This window comes from Barbus barbus (genome assembly GCF_936440315.1).
Source record: "Barbus barbus genome assembly, chromosome: 30".
NCBI classification, from domain to species: domain Eukaryota; kingdom Metazoa; phylum Chordata; class Actinopteri; order Cypriniformes; family Cyprinidae; genus Barbus; species Barbus barbus.
This window is the reverse complement of record NC_136758.1, coordinates 11,084,022-11,105,405: the sequence shown is the minus strand read 5'-3', so window position 1 is coordinate 11,105,405 and position 21,384 is coordinate 11,084,022. Positions and strand designations below refer to the sequence as shown.

The 21,384-nt window shown below is 36.0% G+C and overlaps 1 protein-coding gene across 1 annotated transcript; it reads left to right on the top strand.

The window, feature by feature from the left end:
- Positions 1 to 242: 242 nt before the first annotated feature.
- Positions 243 to 21,384, top strand: LOC306850046 (interphotoreceptor matrix proteoglycan 1-like; the record flags this gene model as incomplete). The annotated part of the gene is made up of 18 exons (XM_079385453.1): positions 243 to 309; positions 4,415 to 4,639; positions 5,948 to 6,114; positions 6,244 to 6,272; positions 6,664 to 6,692; positions 6,775 to 6,818; positions 6,911 to 7,051; positions 7,578 to 7,636; positions 8,249 to 8,430; positions 8,514 to 8,843; positions 8,994 to 9,835; positions 10,820 to 10,909; positions 14,115 to 14,334; positions 15,739 to 15,949; positions 17,130 to 17,315; positions 17,446 to 17,629; positions 19,733 to 19,816; positions 21,304 to 21,384. 18 exons carry the CDS (start codon positions 243 to 245, stop codon positions 21,382 to 21,384), a joined length of 3,171 nt encoding a protein of 1,056 aa, XP_079241579.1.

Here is a 21,384-nt window from a genome sequence, read left to right as displayed (position 1 = left end):
CAGAGCATCTTCCACCAACTCGCACACTTCAGACCAAGTGTGTGCCCAAGAATCTGCACCATCTCTCAGGAATACCACCCAACCTACAGTAGTGCCCACAAACAGCCCCGTCCATGAATGCCTGGACAAATAGTCGATGGAAATGAACTCTTTTACACTCAGATATGAGTTAAGTCAATACGGACTGTCTTTTCTTTCCAAATGAGCGACTTTACATCCAAAAGGACATAATCTACTGCAACATGCCATTGAAAACAGGATTATTCCTCATTCTGTTCTTGTTTACCCTCCAAGCCACTAGAATCAAAGGTAAGCCGGTGTTTGAACACCATTCTAATACTGTTTTATTTAAACAAAGTCTTATAATTCAGCAAAAACAGGACTTCTGGTAACGTACAACGCCTCAGAGCGACTACAGCCTGTGTGATTCCTCACACAATAGCATCTTTCCGCTCTCGGTGATCGAATGAGCTTTTAAATATTTTAGGAGCCAATTTGCAAGGACATAAAAGAAACGCAAAGATGTTTCTTATGCAAAACAAAGCCTGATGACAAATCATTTAATACCATTTTTGTGGCAAGCACGCCATTAGCGCTTCCTTTTTTGTACAATATGCTGGAAAAGCATGTTTTGCTAACATTTCATGCAAGTTTTGAATGCCTCTAGTCTGGCTACAGCATTCAGAAGCTCCATTCATTAGCAGAGAGAAACAAAGGCATTCTGTTTGTGGCTGTGTGGAACGCTAATCTTTTCTGGCTTGTAGCCTTGCTGTGGGTCCTCGTTCATCGCTTCAGAAGTACAGCTCAATTAGCATCGCCCCCCCTCATGTCTGCACATGTGCTCGGCGGGCTCATAGACGGCAGTGGGACACATGATCAAATCAATCACCCTGGTTTATCTGTGAGAAATTACACCACTGGCCCTACATCTGCTCATTTGCTAATTAACAGATGTGGTCAGATGTTTTGTGACCTAGAAACACATTGTTGGGAGATTCAGATTCATCAGTGATAGCCATATAAGTCTGCATGAATCTATAGTAAATGACTGATCACGCTCTATTAAAACAGAGTCCATTACAATTATAATGCAGGTACTGGTAGAATTTGCTAAAGAGATTCATTAGAAAAACTTCTCTTTTTTTTAACTCTAAAAAAGTACATACTGTATAAATGCAGCTTGCAATTGAAATGAACAGTAAAACTCACACTTTTATACCTTTTTCACACAAATTATGATTACAAGATTTATTTTTGTGCAGTTCCTTGCAAGATACTAGGCTTTGATACCAAAACACTTTTTTACCATAGTTCTTGATTTGCAAACTACTACATTTTCATGGCTGCACCACATAACCAACTCCATATGAATGACTTTTCTGCTGTAGTAAACTTGCTTGGTAGTGCACCTGGTACAGCACTGCACTTGTGATTTGGAGCACAATGACTCACATAAAACCAACCTGGTCTCATAAAAATACGTACCTCTGTGCACTTTCTGTGCGACACCATTTTACGTACCTTACTGCACGTTTCCCCGCAGCTTCAAAGAGAAATGTCCACCGACTGGCGCTAAAACATAGGTTAAATACATGAACCCTGGCACGTTTTTATTATGTTGCTACAGGTACGTATTGCGGCAGTTCAGAATTCAAATATCAGGGGTCTGTCCAAAAAGTTAATTCTCTATCGTGTTGGAAATATGCCCTACACCAAACCCAACCCTAAACCTACCCGATAGTGTTAACAAATGCAAAACTGGTATAAAAATGTATTTGTTGAAGCAACCGTGCCATTTCAACTTCCTTTTATGCAGATTTGAGCCGTTTTGCTGAATCGTAGTTACACGGGATTCGAACTCCGTACTCCGTGAGCTGCCGAACAAACTTACCGTTTATGAAAACCCATAGATACGAGGCTGGATATGTGCAATGCTAACATTCAAAAGCATCAGTTTTCAAATCTCCCAGCATATTAATATTGTTCTGAAGTCGTAACATGATATTCTTAAAGTAACTGTGCGAAAAATACGCTTTATTAATGAAAACTGTGAAAAGGAGTAAAAGGTGTCGGAGTTTTACTGCCTCTAGTGTATCTTTTGGAAACTGAAACTGCAGTAATATGTAGTTATTGGTACGTATTTCGTGTCTCGCTAAAAAGTGCACCCAGGTACGTAAATGCCATGAGACTAGGTTGTATAAAACATGAGTCATGATAGAAGTCTTGTAGAAAAAAAAACTAAAATTGCATAAGGTTGCATCAGCAAATGTGTTTTTATATCGCATCTGCTTTCTTTTAACACTATTGGATAGATTTAGATTACAGTTTAGTGTATGCAGTACGTTATTTTCAAATTTGATAAAGCAGTAACCGTTTAGTGTCGTTTCATTTCTGAACTGCAGCAATACATATAACAACCAACGTAATAAAATGTTAACAGATTCATGTTCATCTTTTTTGGATAAAACTGAATGCACATTTACAGGCAATCACCAGACATTTGACTTTTCAAAGTGTTGTGAAGGTGTCACAAAATATCTTTTTGAAGAAATGCCGCCACAGGCATGTTTTTTTCCACTGAGTCTGAGTTGAGATTGTTAGCTACTGAATGCAGTTGTTTTGTTGGTATCTAAACTTGTTTAGCTCAGGTTATTTTATGCCATTTAAGTGCTGGTGTAGCTACTGGTTATGCAATTAACCAGAGGATAAGCCTGGTCAGCAAAGGACATCAGCATCCAAAACGTAATATAACACATGACTAGCTATGCTATCCAGAGAAATCTGCATGTACACAATCATGTACTAGGAAATCCTGTCTTGATGTGGTCTGATCGCAGGTTTTATGAGATTCTTTTAAGCAGGATTACTCATTTGGCTTTAAGAGATACCAGTAGAACATTAAAAACAAATGTATGAGTTTAGCCTCCACTGTAGCTGCACTTATATCGCTAACACTACTACTTGTCTACTAACTAAGCTTAAGCTAATCTGCGAGTGTTGAACAGAGGTCCGGTGAAGTCTGAGGGACCCCCTTGCTGAGCCAGGCTTAATGTTTTAAGAAGCTCTCTGAAGTTTACCAGCTGGTCACACAATACTCCATTTTGAAAACATTTAGCCCATTTTAATGGAGGTCGTGTAGCCAACTTTTTGAATAACCTGATGGTTGATTTGAAAGAGACCTCATATGATCTTTCAATTTCTCAAGAGGTCTTGAAGTGGCTCAGATCTTACATGGAGGACACACACAATTTGTCTGTTTTTAATGGATCTGTGAGTGTTGCAACTAAGAGGAAATTATAAAGACTACACCATAACCGCTGAAGAGCCAAGCTATTAAACTAGTCAGAACTGCTGTCATTTGACATAAAAACATCTAGATGTACTTTGATATGAGCTATTAACTGTATAATTGTTTGATGCTTCATTACTGAAGTAGGTAATTATGCATCACTGTCATTTTGCAGTACATATGTTCACTATGACAATGACATGAACTGAAGTGAGATTACCTGTCATTCTAATAGCTGGACAATTCATCCTAAGCTTCACTAGTCTGTAAATGCCAGTAAAAGAACAGGTGTAAGTCTATTACGCCAATGACAGCAGGTGCTAGTTTACTCTAACAGCTATCTCTGGTCACAACCGATTAGGTAACAGGTCAGAAGGTGGGTCACCTTGAGTATAAATACTCTTAGATGTCAGAATGGGTTAGTTTTAGGGTCTCTGGCAAGAAAGAACTTTTATTGACATGTCACTGTAAAAAATAAGCTCTAAAATTTATTTAAATGGCTAGTTCATGCAAAAACAAACATTTTATGATCATTTACTGACCTTCATGTCGTTCCAAAAATGTATGAATTTCTTTCTTCTGTGGATAACAAAATTAGATGTTTTGAAAAATGTTTTTTTAGACCCCATTGTTATTACATGAACAAAATAGCTGAATTATCCAAATTGTTGACATAAAATTGAGTTAAACTCTGAAAATATTGAATGACACATCGAATAAATGGAAAACAATGATATAATGATTACACTGATAAGCATGACTTTTTCATTTTTATAATCTTGAAAACTTTCTTTCAGCTTGGTCTTTATGTAAAAATTCTCTGATTTCAATCAAACACAATTAAGATTACTACAACTGGAGAGCGGATGCCTTTTTAACTGTTATCTAGTGAATACACTTAACATCTGCTGGGATGGTGTTATAACCGACTGCTTGACTTAGGCCTAATCCAATTAAATGTTCATTCAGCATACTAATCATAGACTTAAAGGGTTTCAAATGGTCTCTGAGCGAGAGTAATTACATGAAGTGTAATTATATGATCCATCGGCTTACTCTTCTCAGGTAAAGTCGATCCTGCTCTTCTGAAACAATGAACACATGCTGTTGTTGTGACATTTGCAGAACTCACTGCTGACGACTTGATTCTCAGGATCCGAAATGTGAAGTACAGGCGCTTCCTGGAGACTCCACAGCCAATGAAACAGTTGACAGATGGCAGAGATTCATTTTCTCTAGATGCACATCGAGCAAAGAGATCAGCGCTGTTTAATACGGGGGTGAAAGTCTGTCCTCAGGAGAGCATTGCGGAGGTCATCACCAGCCATAAAGCCTACTACAAACTAAGAGGTAGGACAACATCTACCCTAAACACCACAAGGGACGGTGCCTTGAGCATCAGTGCCAAATTTGGCAACAACACCTCAGATCCTCATAAATCATAATTAACTTCCCAATCATTCGAAGCCCTCTGAGAGATGAAGGATCATGCCAAGCCAAAAAAAGAAGTGGCTCTGAGCCAAGTATAGATAAAAGCAGTGTCCTTTTATTAGACTTACCTTCTTTGAGTCTTATAGTATGGATTTTTTTTCTATGTTTCTACATGTGGTAAGGCAAAAAAAAAAAAGGTTAAAAAATACAAATTAAAACTTTTGTTTTCAATATCTAATCTAATTCTTAACTTCATGAATATATTTTCAAAGGTCTTTTTATTAAATACTTTATTCAGCAAGGAGGCTTTAAATTGATCAAAAGTCACAATAAAGACATGTTGCAAAACATTTCTATTTCAATTCTTTTAAACATTTTCCTCAACATTGACCATAATAAGACATGTTTCTTGAGCACCAAATCAGAATGATTTCTGACGGATCATGTGACACTTAAGACTGAAGTAATTGCTACATCTACTTTAAAATCTAAACATTTATTTTAAATAATAAAAATGTCACGGTATTACTGTTTTTACTGCATTTTCTACCAAATAAATGCATTCCAGGTGAGTATAAGAGACTTATGCAATAATTGTAAGCATTAAATATGAGCATAAGAGACTAATGTTCAACAACATTAAATAAATAAATAATAGCAAATGAGTATTATTGACCCCAAACTTTTGAATGGTAGTGTAAAACAACAGCTAACCCTTAAAAATCCAGACATCATTTACTAACTTTATTTTGGGATGAAGCATCTCTTTAAAGATCTATTTCTATCTGATCTGACCCTTAAAAATGGCCTTCACTGGTGTATGCTAATGCAGTCAGGTTGATTCTATCATATTAAATCATATTTTTAGCTTGAATAAAACCAATTAATTTAGATAATACCACATGAGGCACTTTTTAGGGTCACCTACACTGAAGCAGATAGCATGATATTAAATGACTGGTACAAACAAGCTAAAGGTGAAGCACATTTAGCTGTCAGATGCAGTTAAGAGATACTCTTAATTAAATGTCCATAATAACCGTGTTGGCAAAATGAGATAATGGCAGCAAATGACTGCATGCTAAACACTATTAAGTATGTTACACCTTGTCAGTGGTGCAGATAATTAATTTTAAGTGTCCCGTCATGTTTTATCAGGTCTTTGCTGTTAGTCCTCTCTCAATTCTCTTACGGCCTTCTCTAAATAATTCCCTTGATATTTAACAGTTTGTCAAGAAGCTGTGTGGGAGGCCTTCAGGATCTTTCTTGACAGAGTTCCTGACACCATGGAGTACCAGCAGTGGGTGTACGCCTGTCAGAGAGACTCGCTTTGCATGGAGGATCTGGCCCGAAATTTTAGCAGCACACAGGAGCATCTTGACATGGTAGCCAGTGTGAGTAGCTGCTCATGTCCGTTGCCAATTCAGTCCATTCCTCTTGCCAATACAGTCTAAATGTGCCAATATAATTCAATTGAAAAAGGGTTTTTCATAAATTCTCAAAGAGGTTTATATCATTTACAGAGAGTGAATGCTCAAGATGATCAGAAGAGGTAAGAATCCCGAAGATAATCTTGAATTCAAGGGCTTCATGGTTTCAGTATTCATGGTATGGCAAGTTACTTGTCTTCATTTTGTGCTCGAACCCTTCAGAATATCTAGAATGAGGTCACCTGACTAGTGGGAGATGATAAAATCTCAGCCTGTCCTTTAAAAAACAAAGTTTGTTCATATTTGGTGGCCTAGCTAAACACTGCTCTCTGACCTGATCCACTTTAATAAGAGGGATCTGTGCCCAGACATATTACGCTTGGGTGTTAGAGCCACACAAACATACCCGGGCTTATATACAGTCAACCCCTTTATCGGGGACAATGAATTTTATTGCATTTATCATTCTCGGATTGATTCTTCCCTTCTTGACATGTTTTCAATTATTTTTAGGGCTCTCACACCTGCACCAGACGAGAAATGTAAGTCCTTACCATCCGAATGAGAAAGAAATACTGGTTGATCTTATAAAAATGTGACTGATTGATGCTTTTTATGCTTCAGGTTCAAAGAGCCCTGCAGAGCTTTTCATCATGGAATCTGAGAGCGTATGGCCACTAACTCGTGCTTTTTAGAATATGCACTTAACATACTGATGGAAGTTAAAAACAAACAAATTGACTATTCTCTGATCTGATAGGAAACTGGGGCACCAGATGTTGTCCCTCAGAGGCTGGTAGAGCACATTGTGGAGTTCAGTGTGACTATAGTAGACCCCGCACTACTGAGGGATCCAGGCAGCCCGCAATATGAAGACTTCACTCGCAATCTTCATGAGAAGGTTAGGTGAAATCAACTATTAAACATATGCCATTTTACACAGATCAAGCTGATTCAAGCTACTATTTCACCCGAACCTGTGTGAAGATGTTGAGCTCACAGAAGGTGCAATATTGAAGCAGGAACATTTACAATATAAGCAGGAATGTGGTTAAAACCTGATAAAATAAATACATTTTTAAGTGATAAACCTAACTGTAATAAAATAAATGAAATGCATTTGTGTTAAGAATATTCTAGAGAACATCTCAAATTGGAACAAATAACACAAATTACTACAGTAGGTTTGAAAGTAGCTTACAGTAAAAGATCAAAAACAGGAAAGCCAAACAAGAATTGGGTAACTACAAAAGCCGGCATAAGATTAGTTAAAATAAGACCAGAGCTATGGCACATGATTTTACAGCGTGGCAGCATGATGAACAATCCAAAATGTGAGGTTATGTAACCAACTGTGCATAATTGATTTAATTATATAGTTATTGAAATAAAGGTATCACAAAATATTTTCATTTACACTTTTGCAGATGCTGCAAGTGTTCAACAAGCTTCCAGGGTTTAAAGAGATTCGGGTGCTGGGATTTCGGTAAGTTGATGCTGGAACTGTGGGATTCACCAAGATATTACAGTCCATTGAACTTGAAAATTGTATTTTTGTATTTTGGATGGGTAATTCTCTCACAGGGGCAACTTGGGGTAAGTATTTGAAGAAATACTTAGCAAATTGCATTCAGAACAACTGTGTTTCAATTACTGTACCATTACGCTTTGTTGTACTGTAGACCGTGTAACACAACATGCTTGCTTATGACAGTAGCTTTTGGAAAAAATTGTGATAATTAACCCTCATGCACTGTTAAGAATGCACTGATCAGAAATATTCCCAAATCCTGTGCATGTGAAAACACATTTTCCCAACTTTTTTTTTTATTTTTTATTATTTATTTACTTTATATATAAAATAATTCCAATTAGACCGCTGCCAAATGTGAATCTCTACAATATGTACACCAATCAATTCTAATAAGATATGAAAAAGCAATTAAGTATTAACCTGACAGGCCAATAATGAGTATGATTTTTGAGCTGTTAAAACAGCCTTGGGGTCCTTCAGCCCCAAGGAGAACATGAGGGCTAAGACAGACAATCAGGTTAATATAAGTCCATGCAAACCAATTCTCTTCATAACATCGGTCAGCCCTGAAGGTGCTGCAGCAAGCTATGCTGTAGTGTTTGAGACTGATGGGACACGGGCCATAGGTGACACAGACTCCACTGATGAATATGGCATAGAGGGAGTCCTAAAGGGCATGGTGGTGAAAGCGCTAAGTGAGGACACATCATTTCCTGTGGACGTGCTTTCCCTTACTTTTGAACCAGGTACACAAAATCAATACAATCAATATAAGAGCTCTAGACAGACTGCAAATATTTAACCTTACCTGATTCGCCCTCTTTAACAGCAGGCAAGCAGGAGGACATGAGATCCAGTACTGAAATCAGCAAAGAATCAAGATTTTTACCTGGAGAAATGAGTACACAGTCCACAAAAGCCAACTCGGAGGACACTATAGCACCTTCTGGAAGTATGAGCATCTCTTTTGGAGATCTGAGCACTGATAGGACTCAAACAGATTTGCATGAGGGGACAGAAAGGAGAGATACACAGAAATTACCCAATATATCGTTCCACGTTCCCACGCAACCAGTAGCCACAGAGCTAATTAACATCTCCCACATTGAGGGTTCAAAGACAGAAAGTCTAACCACTGAAGGCACTTCAGCGACCGAAGGTAAATCTTTCATATTTGTAGTGAGTATATAAGAGCACTTGCTTCCGAACTAAGACCCTTAAAGGCAGCCTAAAAAATGAAATAATTAATTGTAATTTCGCATTGGAGGTATTTTCAAAGACTCTCTGAAACTGGTTCTTTGTTTTCAAGGTTTGCCGAGAACCACTACAGTGGATTACCTATCAAAGTGGTCGGAAGTCATAGAGGATGTGGGAAATGAGATTGTTGCCACAGCTGCACCACTGGACTTGGAGTCTTTTGAAGTAGCAAAAGCATCTTCTTCAACTCAACCTGAAATGGATTTTGATATAACACCAGAGGCCACTTCTGCAGAGGCAACATCATCAATCTTGGCAACCCAAACCCCTACAGAACGAGCTCAAGATGCTATATTTCATGAAGATGACACAATTGGCCCATCTGAACCTTTAGAGACCTCTACCGAAGGTCTTCCTTCATACCCTAAAGGTCCAGTTGAGTCGCCCACTTCAGTTGACCTTAGTGACCATGTAGAGTCTCCATCTGTCGGTGCCACTGTAGACACACTCCATCAAAAGGTGCCCCCACTTGGACTTACAACTCCAAAACCAATTCTCCCTGCGGCAATTTCCTCTGAGCCAACGCCCACAGAAGACCTCATTTCACACCTGACCCCGGACAATTTCCTGGATGAAGTGGGACAGACTCTCTGGACAGTTTCACCTCCCCCACATGAAGGTAGTACAGATATTGACAGAGATGTTGAACAGGCTGATAAGGAGGACGATACTCTGGATTCTGGGAGTGGAATCCCTTCAGAAGTCGATGAGAATCCACAATCCTCGGCTCGTCCTCTAGGTTACGTTACCACTCCTTCAATGATGGCTTCTAACCAGGCCAAAGAGTTAGTGGTGTTTTTTAGTTTACGTGTGACTAATATGATGTTTTCGGAGGATCTTTTCAACAAGAGTTCCCCAGAGTACAAATCATTGGAGAACACGTTTCTTGAACTGGTAGGTAAACACACTTTTGTCTTTGACTTTATCTTGCTGCATGCCTTTCTATCCTCCATTTGTTGCTAGCTTTTTTCATTTGTGCCGCAGTGCATGCTGGGAAAACTTAATAGATAAAGTGTATCATTTGTCTGCAGGGATTTGACAGATGGCATCTGAGAACAGTGTTGTTCGAAATATAATATACATTTTTCTATAAAGCCTTTGTATAAAGGGTTTGGGTGACTGACAGAAAACTGAATTACATTTCTGTACATTTTGCACAAGGATACTTATTTTGTCACTTCAAATGTTTTCCTCTGAACTTTGTTTACCTTACATTTCAATTTAGACAGAAAAACTGAATGAATCCCTGTATGGCCATTTCAAAACAATTAAGCAATCTCAAACGAGCAAGAGCGGTGTAGTACTGAATATCAGCTCGGTTATAGTTCAACCGTAGATGTAAGGCCACATGTAATCACAACCATGATCAAAACAGTTCAATATACAAGTAGTAAGAATTGAGTACCCTCATTTTTTAGACGAAATTTCACCAGTTTGTAATATTTTTTTCTCTGCCAACAAAAAATGCTCCAGAATAAACCAAACCATCAAGCTTTGCATGTCCCCATGCAACAAAAACTTGAAATGCATATAAGTGGAGCAATTTTTCCTCCCTGTTCAAAGGTATGCATAATCACTCCATTCCAGCTCGACTCCCTTCTTTTCATTTTCTGCTCTCCGGTCACTCCACGCTCACTGGAGAGAAAACCTGCCCCGAACCATCCTAACACAAGAGAAAACACATATGCTTCAACTTTCAAAACACCCAGTACTCATCCAAGAAAAAACACTCTGCACCACTCATATACAACATGTACAAGAGTGCTACAAACATGAAACTTTCAGACCGCCTCTTGGCCAATCATTTTACAGTTTCACAACTAAGTGTTGTTGTTTTTATTCAGATTATATTTTGTAATATCATGTTTTTTCAACTAGAGGCAATTCTCTGAACCAAGTGACTCGCCAAACCCCGAGGCTTCTAGTCAAGTGACTGAGAGAGAACAGAAGACATTAGCCTCAATACCGGTACATCTATATCAAGCACTTTTGTCTAACAACTTCCCACTTCTGATTTTACTGATCTTTAATATCTGCTGATCAACGAGCTCTCTAACCAGCATTAACCAAAGTTGAAGGCTTACAATCTGCACCATTTTTTTCGTTAGTTCTTTTATTCTTGATAGTGTGAATGTTGCCTTATTGCTCTGAGCAAATTTTGGTTTCTCAGGATCTCAGTGCTCACTAACAATAACGTGCTCGTATCAAATGCTGAAACTGTATTTTCTGTAAATAATCTTGTTTTTATTATTTGTGTAAAACACAGAGGAACCAATTTCATAATCTTGTTGAATTAAACGACCTAAAACACAGAGCATGCCAAAAACAATACCTCAGGGACTTGCTGTCTAGTTTTGTTTCTGTAAATCTGCTTAGTTGGTTAGGCAGCCTAATGATTTTGAATTGTTCTTCGGTGAGACACGTGTCCTTGAATGTAATCAGTCTCCAAATGTTGTTTATTAGTGTGTTACAACCATGACAAAGCACTTTTGTTGATTTTCAAATTAACAGCTCAATTAATTCTTTGTAATAAAAGCTATTCAATGAGATATTGTAGCTGATTTTGTGGCTTATAGTGAATGATTCAGGGTGAATGCAATCTCTTTTAAGACTGGTCTAGACTGGTTTTCGTGTGTTAAGGACTACAATAATGCTCATTCCTAACTGTTCTTGCACACAGTTTTCTTTTTCTTCATAATTTACTCAAACTGCTCTTATAGGAGGCTCTTGTGCAATTCTTTAAGATATTTTTTTTCATTTGTATAAATCCCAAGACACAAAAACTCAATTTCCAATAAAGTGGTTGCCCAAACTAGTATTGTATTGTAGCTCCAAGTCACCAGACTAACACCAGTGCTATGAGAACTTTTGGATTATGACATGAACTACTAAAAATCTGCTCAGAAGCTACTCTGGTAAGTATCTAGGTAAAATGGCCATAAAATTAGTTCATTGATTCATAAATGGGCTTTTAAAGGATAATCTGATAACCTCTAGATATTTATGTTCTTGTGAATTCTGCAAAAAGAACATTGATTTTCCACCATACACATCAATTTTGCCCATTTATAATTCATGCAAGCTTGTGTAGAGACGGCTGTAATATTTTAGTGCTTTACTAGGTTTGCATTGATTTCTGCCCTTCAACCTTGTAGGATGCTGCTTTACTCCTGTCTCTACTGGTTTGTGTAGCAACCATCTCGATTGGACATGGAGAACAAAAAGTATTACATTTTTTCTTTAAAATACGATAACATTTAAAAAAAAAAAATGTAAGTATTAAATATTATCAGTTATGGAACAGAACAGCACTCAAAGAGATCCCTATGAACCAGTAGATACAAGTGTAAGCAACTTGTGAGAAAGAGTGTGGAAATCGGTATTCAAGAATAGCGATATGCTACAATGCTGCTGTCTGTGATAATTCATTCATTAAGCTATTTGGAAATGAGTGCTACTGTATATATTAGATGATTCCTTCTGTCCTGTGACGGCAATCAAAGGTCACGACATTGGCATGAGCTAGACAGTAACATTGATTGAGGCTGAGCTCTGAGTCACAGCGTGCCCTGTGGGAAAGAATAACACCTGCTCTGCCCTGGCACTTAGCCGAGAGGTGAGAGTTTGATCATGACTGGCAGATTAGGCCTACCTCTAAATACCGATTACCTCCTGTTATACAGACATGTGCTTGCTTGGTTAATACAACATCATCCCAGGCCAGGCCTTTGTGCTCCTTCTCACTCTCCATGTTCTCTCTACATTCACTATTTAACAATTAGTAATATTTAATATTTTAAAATAAACATTTCATTTTAATTAAACAAATTGACAATTTTAATGATAACATTTTAATATATCCATTCATCATATAAAAAAATCATTAAAATAATTTACAATATTAATTATATTTTGAATAATACAGTTTTTATATAAATATGTAAAAATTTGAGTTACCTCCTGTTATACAGACATGGCCTTCACTCCTTTTGTGCTCTTTCTCACTCTCCATGCACTATTAAATGACTGATAATAATTCATATTTTAAAATAAACATTTCATTTTAATTAAATTAAACAAAAATGGTCAAACAATTAGATTTTAAATATCTAAAACGTTAATTGTATTTAATATATTCATCCATTATATTTAAAATATTATATTTTGAATAATAATTTTTTTTTTAAATATTTAAAATTGTTAAGTTCACTCCTTTTCACTCTCCATGTTCACTATTAAATTATTAATAATATTTAATATTTTAAATGAAAGCCTTCATTTTAAATCAAACAGAAATGGTCCAAATAGATTTAAAATATCTCAAATATTAAATGTATTTATTATTTTCATCAATTATATTTAAAATATTCATTAAAATATGAATTATATTTTGAATATTATATATTGAAATTGTTAGTTACCTCCTGTTATACAGACATGGCCTTCACTCGTTTTGTTTACTCTCCATTCACTATTAAATTATTCATATTATTAACTGATTTATTATTAATTTAAAATATTAATTAAAATAATTTAATTATTTAAGAAATAAACATTACATGTATTTTGAGTGCATCTTCATTTTAATAAAGAAAATTAAAAAGATTGACTTTCAGATCTCAAATGTTAATTCCTGATTATCTATTTATTATTAAATTATTACAGATATTTTCATTTAAATTCATTACATTAAACAAAAAATGTAAGATTCAAATGGTGAATGAATAAATAACATGCAAATCTAATTTGAGAGATTTTGGAGACACTAATAATCTCTGTGACTCTTATGCGAATAAATCATATCCTCAAGTCTTCCATCTTTTGTGTGACTGGTGCAATCAAGCTCTTGAAATCTTGAGCCGAGATGAATGACTGAGCTGCTACGCCCTATTTCTCCTGAACAACCGTCTTTATCTCTAACTGGCCCTCCTCATGCAGAATGAAATGAGCACTGAGAAGGTTTTGCATATTGTAATAGGATGAGAGACAGACACTGGCCAAAATCGTTCAGTTTCTAGCAATTGAGGGGAATTGCTTCAGAATTGACAATCCCAAAAGTTTTGCATCTGAGCTGTGTTACATTCATGCACAATTAACCAGTCTGCACTAGTCAGCAATGATGAAAGAGCAGTCGCAACTCTCTCATTTCACTTTTATCTCTGCTTTCCCACAGCTCCTGCCGTATCTACAGTCAAACCTGACTGGATTTAAGGAGCTGGAGATTCTGAACTTCAAGAACGGCAGTGTGGTGGTAAACAGCAAGATGAAATTAGACAAACCGGTTCCATACAATGTTACGGAGAAGGTGCAGTGTGTGCTTGAGGACTTCTGCAATGCGGCGTCTAAGAGATTAGACTTGGAAATCGACTCCCAATCAGTGGACGTGGAAGCAGGCAAGCACGTGTCAAAAGGAGAAATCAGTTCCTTATTAAAGAAATGTTTGCCCAAAAATGAAACTTCTGTCATTATTTACTCACCATCATGTCGTTCCAAACCTGCATGACTCTTTCTTCTGTGGAAGTCAATGGGGTCCAAATGATTGTTTGTGTGTGCTGCTGAAAAAACTCAAACAGGTTTAGAAGGACATGAGGGTGAGTAAATGATAACAGAAATTTCATATTCGAGTGAAGTATCCCTTTAACCTTCATAATGCATTCAAAATCTCTATATGTGTTTGATATAACAGTCACCACCTCATATTTTTCAACTAAACCATATTGTATATGATCAGCAACCTCTCTTTAATATTTAAAATTGCACATAAACCACCCCAAAAAGCTGATGCAATATTATATATATATTTTTTTTTTTCAAATTATTCTTATTTGAATATATCATTGTATGAATTTTATAAAATGCATCTGAGAATTAATTACATTCCTTCGACTTTATTACTCATGACTGCTCAAAAAAAGAGTCCAAATTTATGAAACCTACATATTTCTAACAAAACAACATAAATATTAAAGAAACTAAATAATAAAATATATTGCAAAAACTTTAACTTTCAGATGAAAGAATCATCAATTATTCATGCTGCAATGATTCTAAATAGGTGTACATATTATCATCAAAATACTGTCCCAGAACTTGTGAGAGAAATATATTCTACAAAAGTATTTTTTTTGACACTAATATAATTTTATAGGAAATTTAACAAAAAGCATTTTTGAAACCAAATGGTACTACATACATACCTGGGCCCAAAATGACCCAAACACACATGTAACATTTATTTATTTTATTTTATTACTGGTTATATCTCTTAAAAATTAAAAAAAAAAACTGAGAAAGAATGAATGAATGATGTGCATTTTGATGGTCTTAAATCACCCTTAAAGTTTTACTCCCTTACTAAAACTATGCAGTTATTAGAAAATGTTGTCTCTCTCTTCTAGGCCAAAACAGACCTGAATGCGTTATGAGGGTTAAGAAAGCTCAGTTCACGCTGACTGTGATTTACAGTGGAAAAGCGATGAGGAGCCATTCAATTTCAATGCGACTTGGCAATTTCATCAGCCCACATATTATTAGCAACAAGACTGACTCCTTGTCAAACTAAACTCTCACTCATTTGTAATGAGATTTTCAAATGTTATTGAAGTCCACCAATAACATTCAGAAGTAGAAAGCCCTAGCAGCATTATAAATGTTGTCAATGTGAAAGGGGCAGAACAGTAAACAAAAGCATCCACATTAACCTAAAGGGATAACCACACCTGTATTAAGTCTTTAAGCATCTATGTGTGTCTGGCCACAAGCATTCAAAGCCAATTAGTTCTCATTGTCCAATCCAGCAGATCACGCCGATCCATGTAAGTTTACGGCGTGTAACGAGTTCTCCCGCTGCGTGGTGAACACGTTAACCTCAGAGCCCGAGTGTCTGTGTGACCCTGGCTACAGCACGGTGGACGGCAATCCCTGCACCAGCATCTGTGACCTACAGCCTGAATACTGCCTGAACGGAGGACAGTGTGAAATCATACCGGGACATGGAGCGGCCTGCAGGTATGTTAACATGGACAAAAAACTGCAATATTAGTTTACGCTGCAAATCCATCCATTTCAATAGAGATTACAAGGATGTAAGGAAAACTCTAAATCACCTGAGCATACAGCCACAAGTCCTTCATCTGCACTCTCAGAAAAAAAGTGTGTAAAAATTGTACCTTTAGGGGTACAACAGCTTGTTACTGGGGAAGTACCCATAAAAGGTACAATTTTATACCTTGATAACCCCTAAAATGCATATGTAGCCTTAAGGTAGTTATATAAGGTAAAATGAGGTGCACTACAAAGGGTACTTCACAGTGGCACAGGTACCATATTTGGTGATTTTACCGAGCGGTTATGTAAAAAAACAAAAACAAAATTTCATGCTTTTTCTTATAATATAATGAAATATTTGCAAACATACTGTATATGTTGCCTGCAAATGGGTCACTCTCAAAATATGATAATAAACATGGGGCTTGATGTTTCAGTCGTTAAAAAGTTTTAAAATAGTCAAGAAACTCAGTTTGATTAGTTTATTCAATTTTGATATGGTTTGGTTTATTGTTTATATTCATCAAGCTCCAGGAATACCTTGTCCCCTTCACTTTTTATGACATTCATATTTATTTATATATAATAATAAGTGCAAGGTCTAACAACAAGTGTGTAAAATTTTATCTAATTGTAGATTATTAATTGTATCAGTGATTTTCCCACCATGTTGAAAAAGTTAATACATTCCATTTAATTATTTATTTATTTCACATTGGAAATTAAATGTGTAATTTGTGTTGCATTGTTTAATGTTTGAGAGACAGCGTTTCAATGAAAAAAATCTAAATAACTTGATTTTACAATTGACTGATTTTAGTCTGACCAGTAACCAAACTTAACTGAATTCTAAAAAATGTATTTTAAGTCAGAAAATTTGTATTTTTTTTAAATCACCCAAATATGTGTGTTTTAATCAGACGCGTGGCTACTATTGATTGAAAATTGTGTTGTTATAGCTTTGACCTGAGGGGTAAACCACATAAGCAGCCAAACCTTGACCCCTTGTTATGTGACTGAGAAAATGAACAAAAAGTGACCACTGAAAATTCTAGAGAGGAGTATCATACGGATAGGATCTTACACATTTCTATCCGTTCCACATTTTTTTCTAACATGTTTTTTTCTCAAACACTTTTAGATGTCCTGTAGGTAATTTCTGGCACTACCACGGAGAACGCTGCAACGAATTGGTGTCTGTGCCAGTCGACCCTCTCCTTTTCGTAGCCTGCCTGGTGGGAAGCCTCTCTGTGGTCTGTGCTGTGATAGGCATCTTGATTTTCATTAACAAGAAATGTATACGGACCAGAAAGACCATGAGACTTGTGTAAGCAGGGTTTTCTTTTTCCTCTTCTCTGTTCATTTAGACATTTGATTTTTCTTCACAGATTTGGATTGGCAGTGGTGACCCTTATTAATCATGCCGGTGTTAAGACCTGATCTCCTTTGTATTGTAGGCGTTCACAACCTGCATTCCCATTTGGTAATACTATGAGAGTAAATCCAGTTTTTGAGAATGACGATGGGGTCTTAACACATGTGTCAAGCATGCTCTGTCCCATGACCTCTGACTCAGCCTCCTCACAACACTCAGGCCAAGGCACATTTCGATCACTTGAAAGTTTACAGCTTAGTATTGAGGTAAAGTCTAATGCCAAGATGGTATTCTTCATGATGTATTTAAATCAATGTCATAACCGCTACTAACATCCATAATCAACCCGTTTTTCATTAAATCATATACATGTCCTTCGTTAGAGATATTGTGGAGAGGATGGACTAACTTTTCCTAATATGAGTAACTTTGTATTGACAACAGTCACATTTACAGTAGGATTTGTTCAGACTGCAAAAATGATTTTTTTTGCATTTGGTTTCCTATCTGGGTTCTAGAAGGTCTAATGTACAGTAATGCCTACACTCTAAAAATAATTGGTGCTATATAGCACTAAAAGTGGTTCTTGGCTCGTAACCATAGGGGAACCACTTTAGGTGCTATATAGCACCATATCTTTAAAGGTGCTATACAGTCAACCATAAGAGGTGCCATATTACATTATATTTCTTCAACAAAAATGGTGCTAAACAGCACCAACAGTGGTTCTTTGGCTCGCAAAGAACCTTTAAAGGGGCTTAACAGGTTCTGTATATGGTAGCGGTGCTATATAGCACCTCAGTCATGCCAAAGAACCGATGAAGAACCAAGATTTGCACCATTTTTTGTGTATAAAGTCTACAGAAAAAAAGTTACCTGTTAACAATCTTATTTCACTCAGTGGAATTTTTGTTTATTCAGAATACACAGCTGCTTTTGAATGGCCCTCAGTGAATTTTTTAGGATTTGAAAACCAAAACAAATTTGTGTGCAGTGTGAACAAAGTCTAGTATCCTGAGAGTCTACAATATGCTGAACAGCTGAAATATCACCATAATCCCAAATACAATACCGTTCAAACGTTTGGGGTTGTTAAGGTTTTTAAAATGCTTTTGAAAGAAGTTTCTCATGCTAACCAAGGCTGCATAGAAATTAATTAAAATGTAATATTGTGAAATATTCATATTTTAATACTTTTTTCCACATATTTTAAACTGCAATTTATTCCTGCAATGTCCAAACAAAAAATTATTTTTGTGAAAACAATGAAAAATTTCTTCTTAGGATTTTACGATGAATATAAATGTTCAAAAGAACAGCAGTTCCTTGAATTAAAAAAAACTTTTGATCAATTTAACACATCTTTGTTGAATAAAAAGTAGCAATTTCTTTCAAAATCTTTCTGAACCCAAACTTTTGAACAGTATTTCTATTCCTTTTCATTAAAAATGTATGAAGCAACATATTTTGTTCTGAATATCTCAGTAATAATCTCAATAATAACCAGTTAAAGGGACATTAACTGAAAGTGTGCAGCAAAAGGTTGTGGAGAGATTACAGTGATATAGATTGATATACTGTAGATGCATATCTTTTACAGCATATTTATTCTGGGATTCATATTAGCCACATAATGAGAATATATGCAATATATGTTGTAGAATATATTATCTGCAATCTAAAAATAAATAAAAAAAATCGATAAATAAAATCAAATTACCTCAAAATACTTTAGACATTGCACTAGATTACCTCAAGGAATAGGAAAACGATGCACTCCAAATCAACTTTGACAGACTATAATCATGCAAAGGGCAGGACTGTATAGCCAGAAACTTCAGCAAAAATATGTTGCTTTTGGTGAATCAGCTGTTTCTTCAGTGTTTCTTTGTCTAGAAGAAACTAAAGAGAACACATCAGCAAAACCCATGCATCCGTATCACGCCGTTTTTAAAACAATATAACATATTCACTATAAAATAGATTCCAAACTAAAATGTATTTTCTTCTATAAACAAGTTAAAGACACAATGTATTCAAACAAACACAATAATGCCAATAATTATTCTGAGACGTTCAAGGATGCAACATTAAGAAAGGATTTTGCTAAGAAGATACCAGAAACGATTGACAGCATGCATGGGTTTTGCATCTCATTTAGACTAGTGCATCTGTAGTTGTCTAATCTAATGATATTATGAATAATAATAAGTCATTTTTTTCCTGCAACAGATGTTTTGCTCTTAAAAATATTGACAGTCTGGATTATCATACAGTGCCAAAAAATGTACCTTGCTTCTTTGCTTGGCAAGACTTTGTCTCCACTTAAACTGTTCAGGATTGATGGTGGTCTGTCATTCCTTTCCCAGATCCCCAGGCAACTCTACACCAGAAGATCAGAAAAGTTAATGTCAGAAATGGTTGACTTCCATCAGTGTATACCACATAACGAGGTAAGCTGGTGTGAAAACAACCAATTTGATGTTAACAGTGACTGTAAATATTCACGACAGCCTGATTTATCATGATAAATCTTTCCCATCAAAATGTCAACCATCATATATAAGAGGAAATAATGTTTTGGGAATGTTGCGTACTTCTCGCCACTGCTTAAAATCAGAAAATTACACTTTTCTTTCACAATCTCAAAACGCAGATAAACATTTATGCATTTAAAAATAGTTATTAATTATACAAATATCTTGGCATGTAATGCAAAGTCAGAAGCAGCATTATTTGGTCTATTAGGCTTAAATATTTGCTATTGTTTATAGGCTGGAAGGATGAGAGTTGACTGGAGATGTTTATTCATTCAAGTGTGACTTAATCTAATACACATTGATTATTCCTGAAAGTAATCCTCTTTTATGTAGGTCCTCCAGTGGAATTGGTAAATTAGCAAAGTATGAAGGATGTGTAAACAATAGAATACTAAACAAGTTTTGAGCTTGACAACTAAAATATGAAGGCATCAATGTGAAGGTGTTTCAAAATCAATGGGCTGCCTCACTGAGTAATGTGTTTCCGGTCAAATAATGAAGTTCACAGAGGATTCTGACGTTAGTATGTTTGAAGAGCTCTGTTATCGATAGTATATTCAGCATAAAAGTAACAAATACGTGTTTAAATTATGCATTTCATACTGATATTTACCTGTACCAAGCAAATCGATTGTAATATTTGACATATCGTTGTTTTCATCGACACATCGCTTGTTTTCTGTTGAAGCGGAAATCGCAATGCACTATGGGAGCACATGCTGTACGCTTGAGGCTTTCCTGCAGAACTTAGATCGAAAGTTTTTTTAATTATAACGTGTACCACAAAATAATGGCAAGAGGACGCTTCTTGACGCCGCTTTTAATTAATCTCACAAACTCCATGCAGTTCTTTTACAATCCCCAGTTTGGGAAACCTTGATGTAATGTAATGTTTAAGGCACTTCATGTTGTTAATAATAATTAATGAAATATATTTTCTTTCTCTTTGTATTTTTATATCAACATGGTACAAGATTTAACTGTTTAAATCAATATAAAAAACGAGTTAAAAGTAATCAAAAAGTAGTTGGATTAGATTACCTAAAATGTGAAATGTAATGTTTTACATTACTAAAATGTTTGTCATGTAATTTGTAATCAGTAACGGATTACAGTTCGTAAGTAACCTACCCAGCTCTATGATGCCTCAAGTGTAATCGGTTGACAGCTTGTACCTAATATGAACATAGTAGCAATGCTGGTTAGTTGCTTAAATTACCTTTGAAGAGAGTTAATCCAAAAACGAAAAATTCCTGTTAATTTACTCACCCTTGGGCTATCCATGTTGAAAAGGCAAATTGATGGCTACTGTCAAAAAAAAAAAGGTGTGTTGTACGGTAATTTTTCATTACTCATGCATGCTTCATTTTCTTTAATGACATGTTGTTGTTTTTCTACAGACTTGTCGGGGGTCCAGCAGATCCTCTTGCTGTTTTTTTAGGAGTCCTGATAGTGACAGCTTTGAAGTGACTGTTTTATGA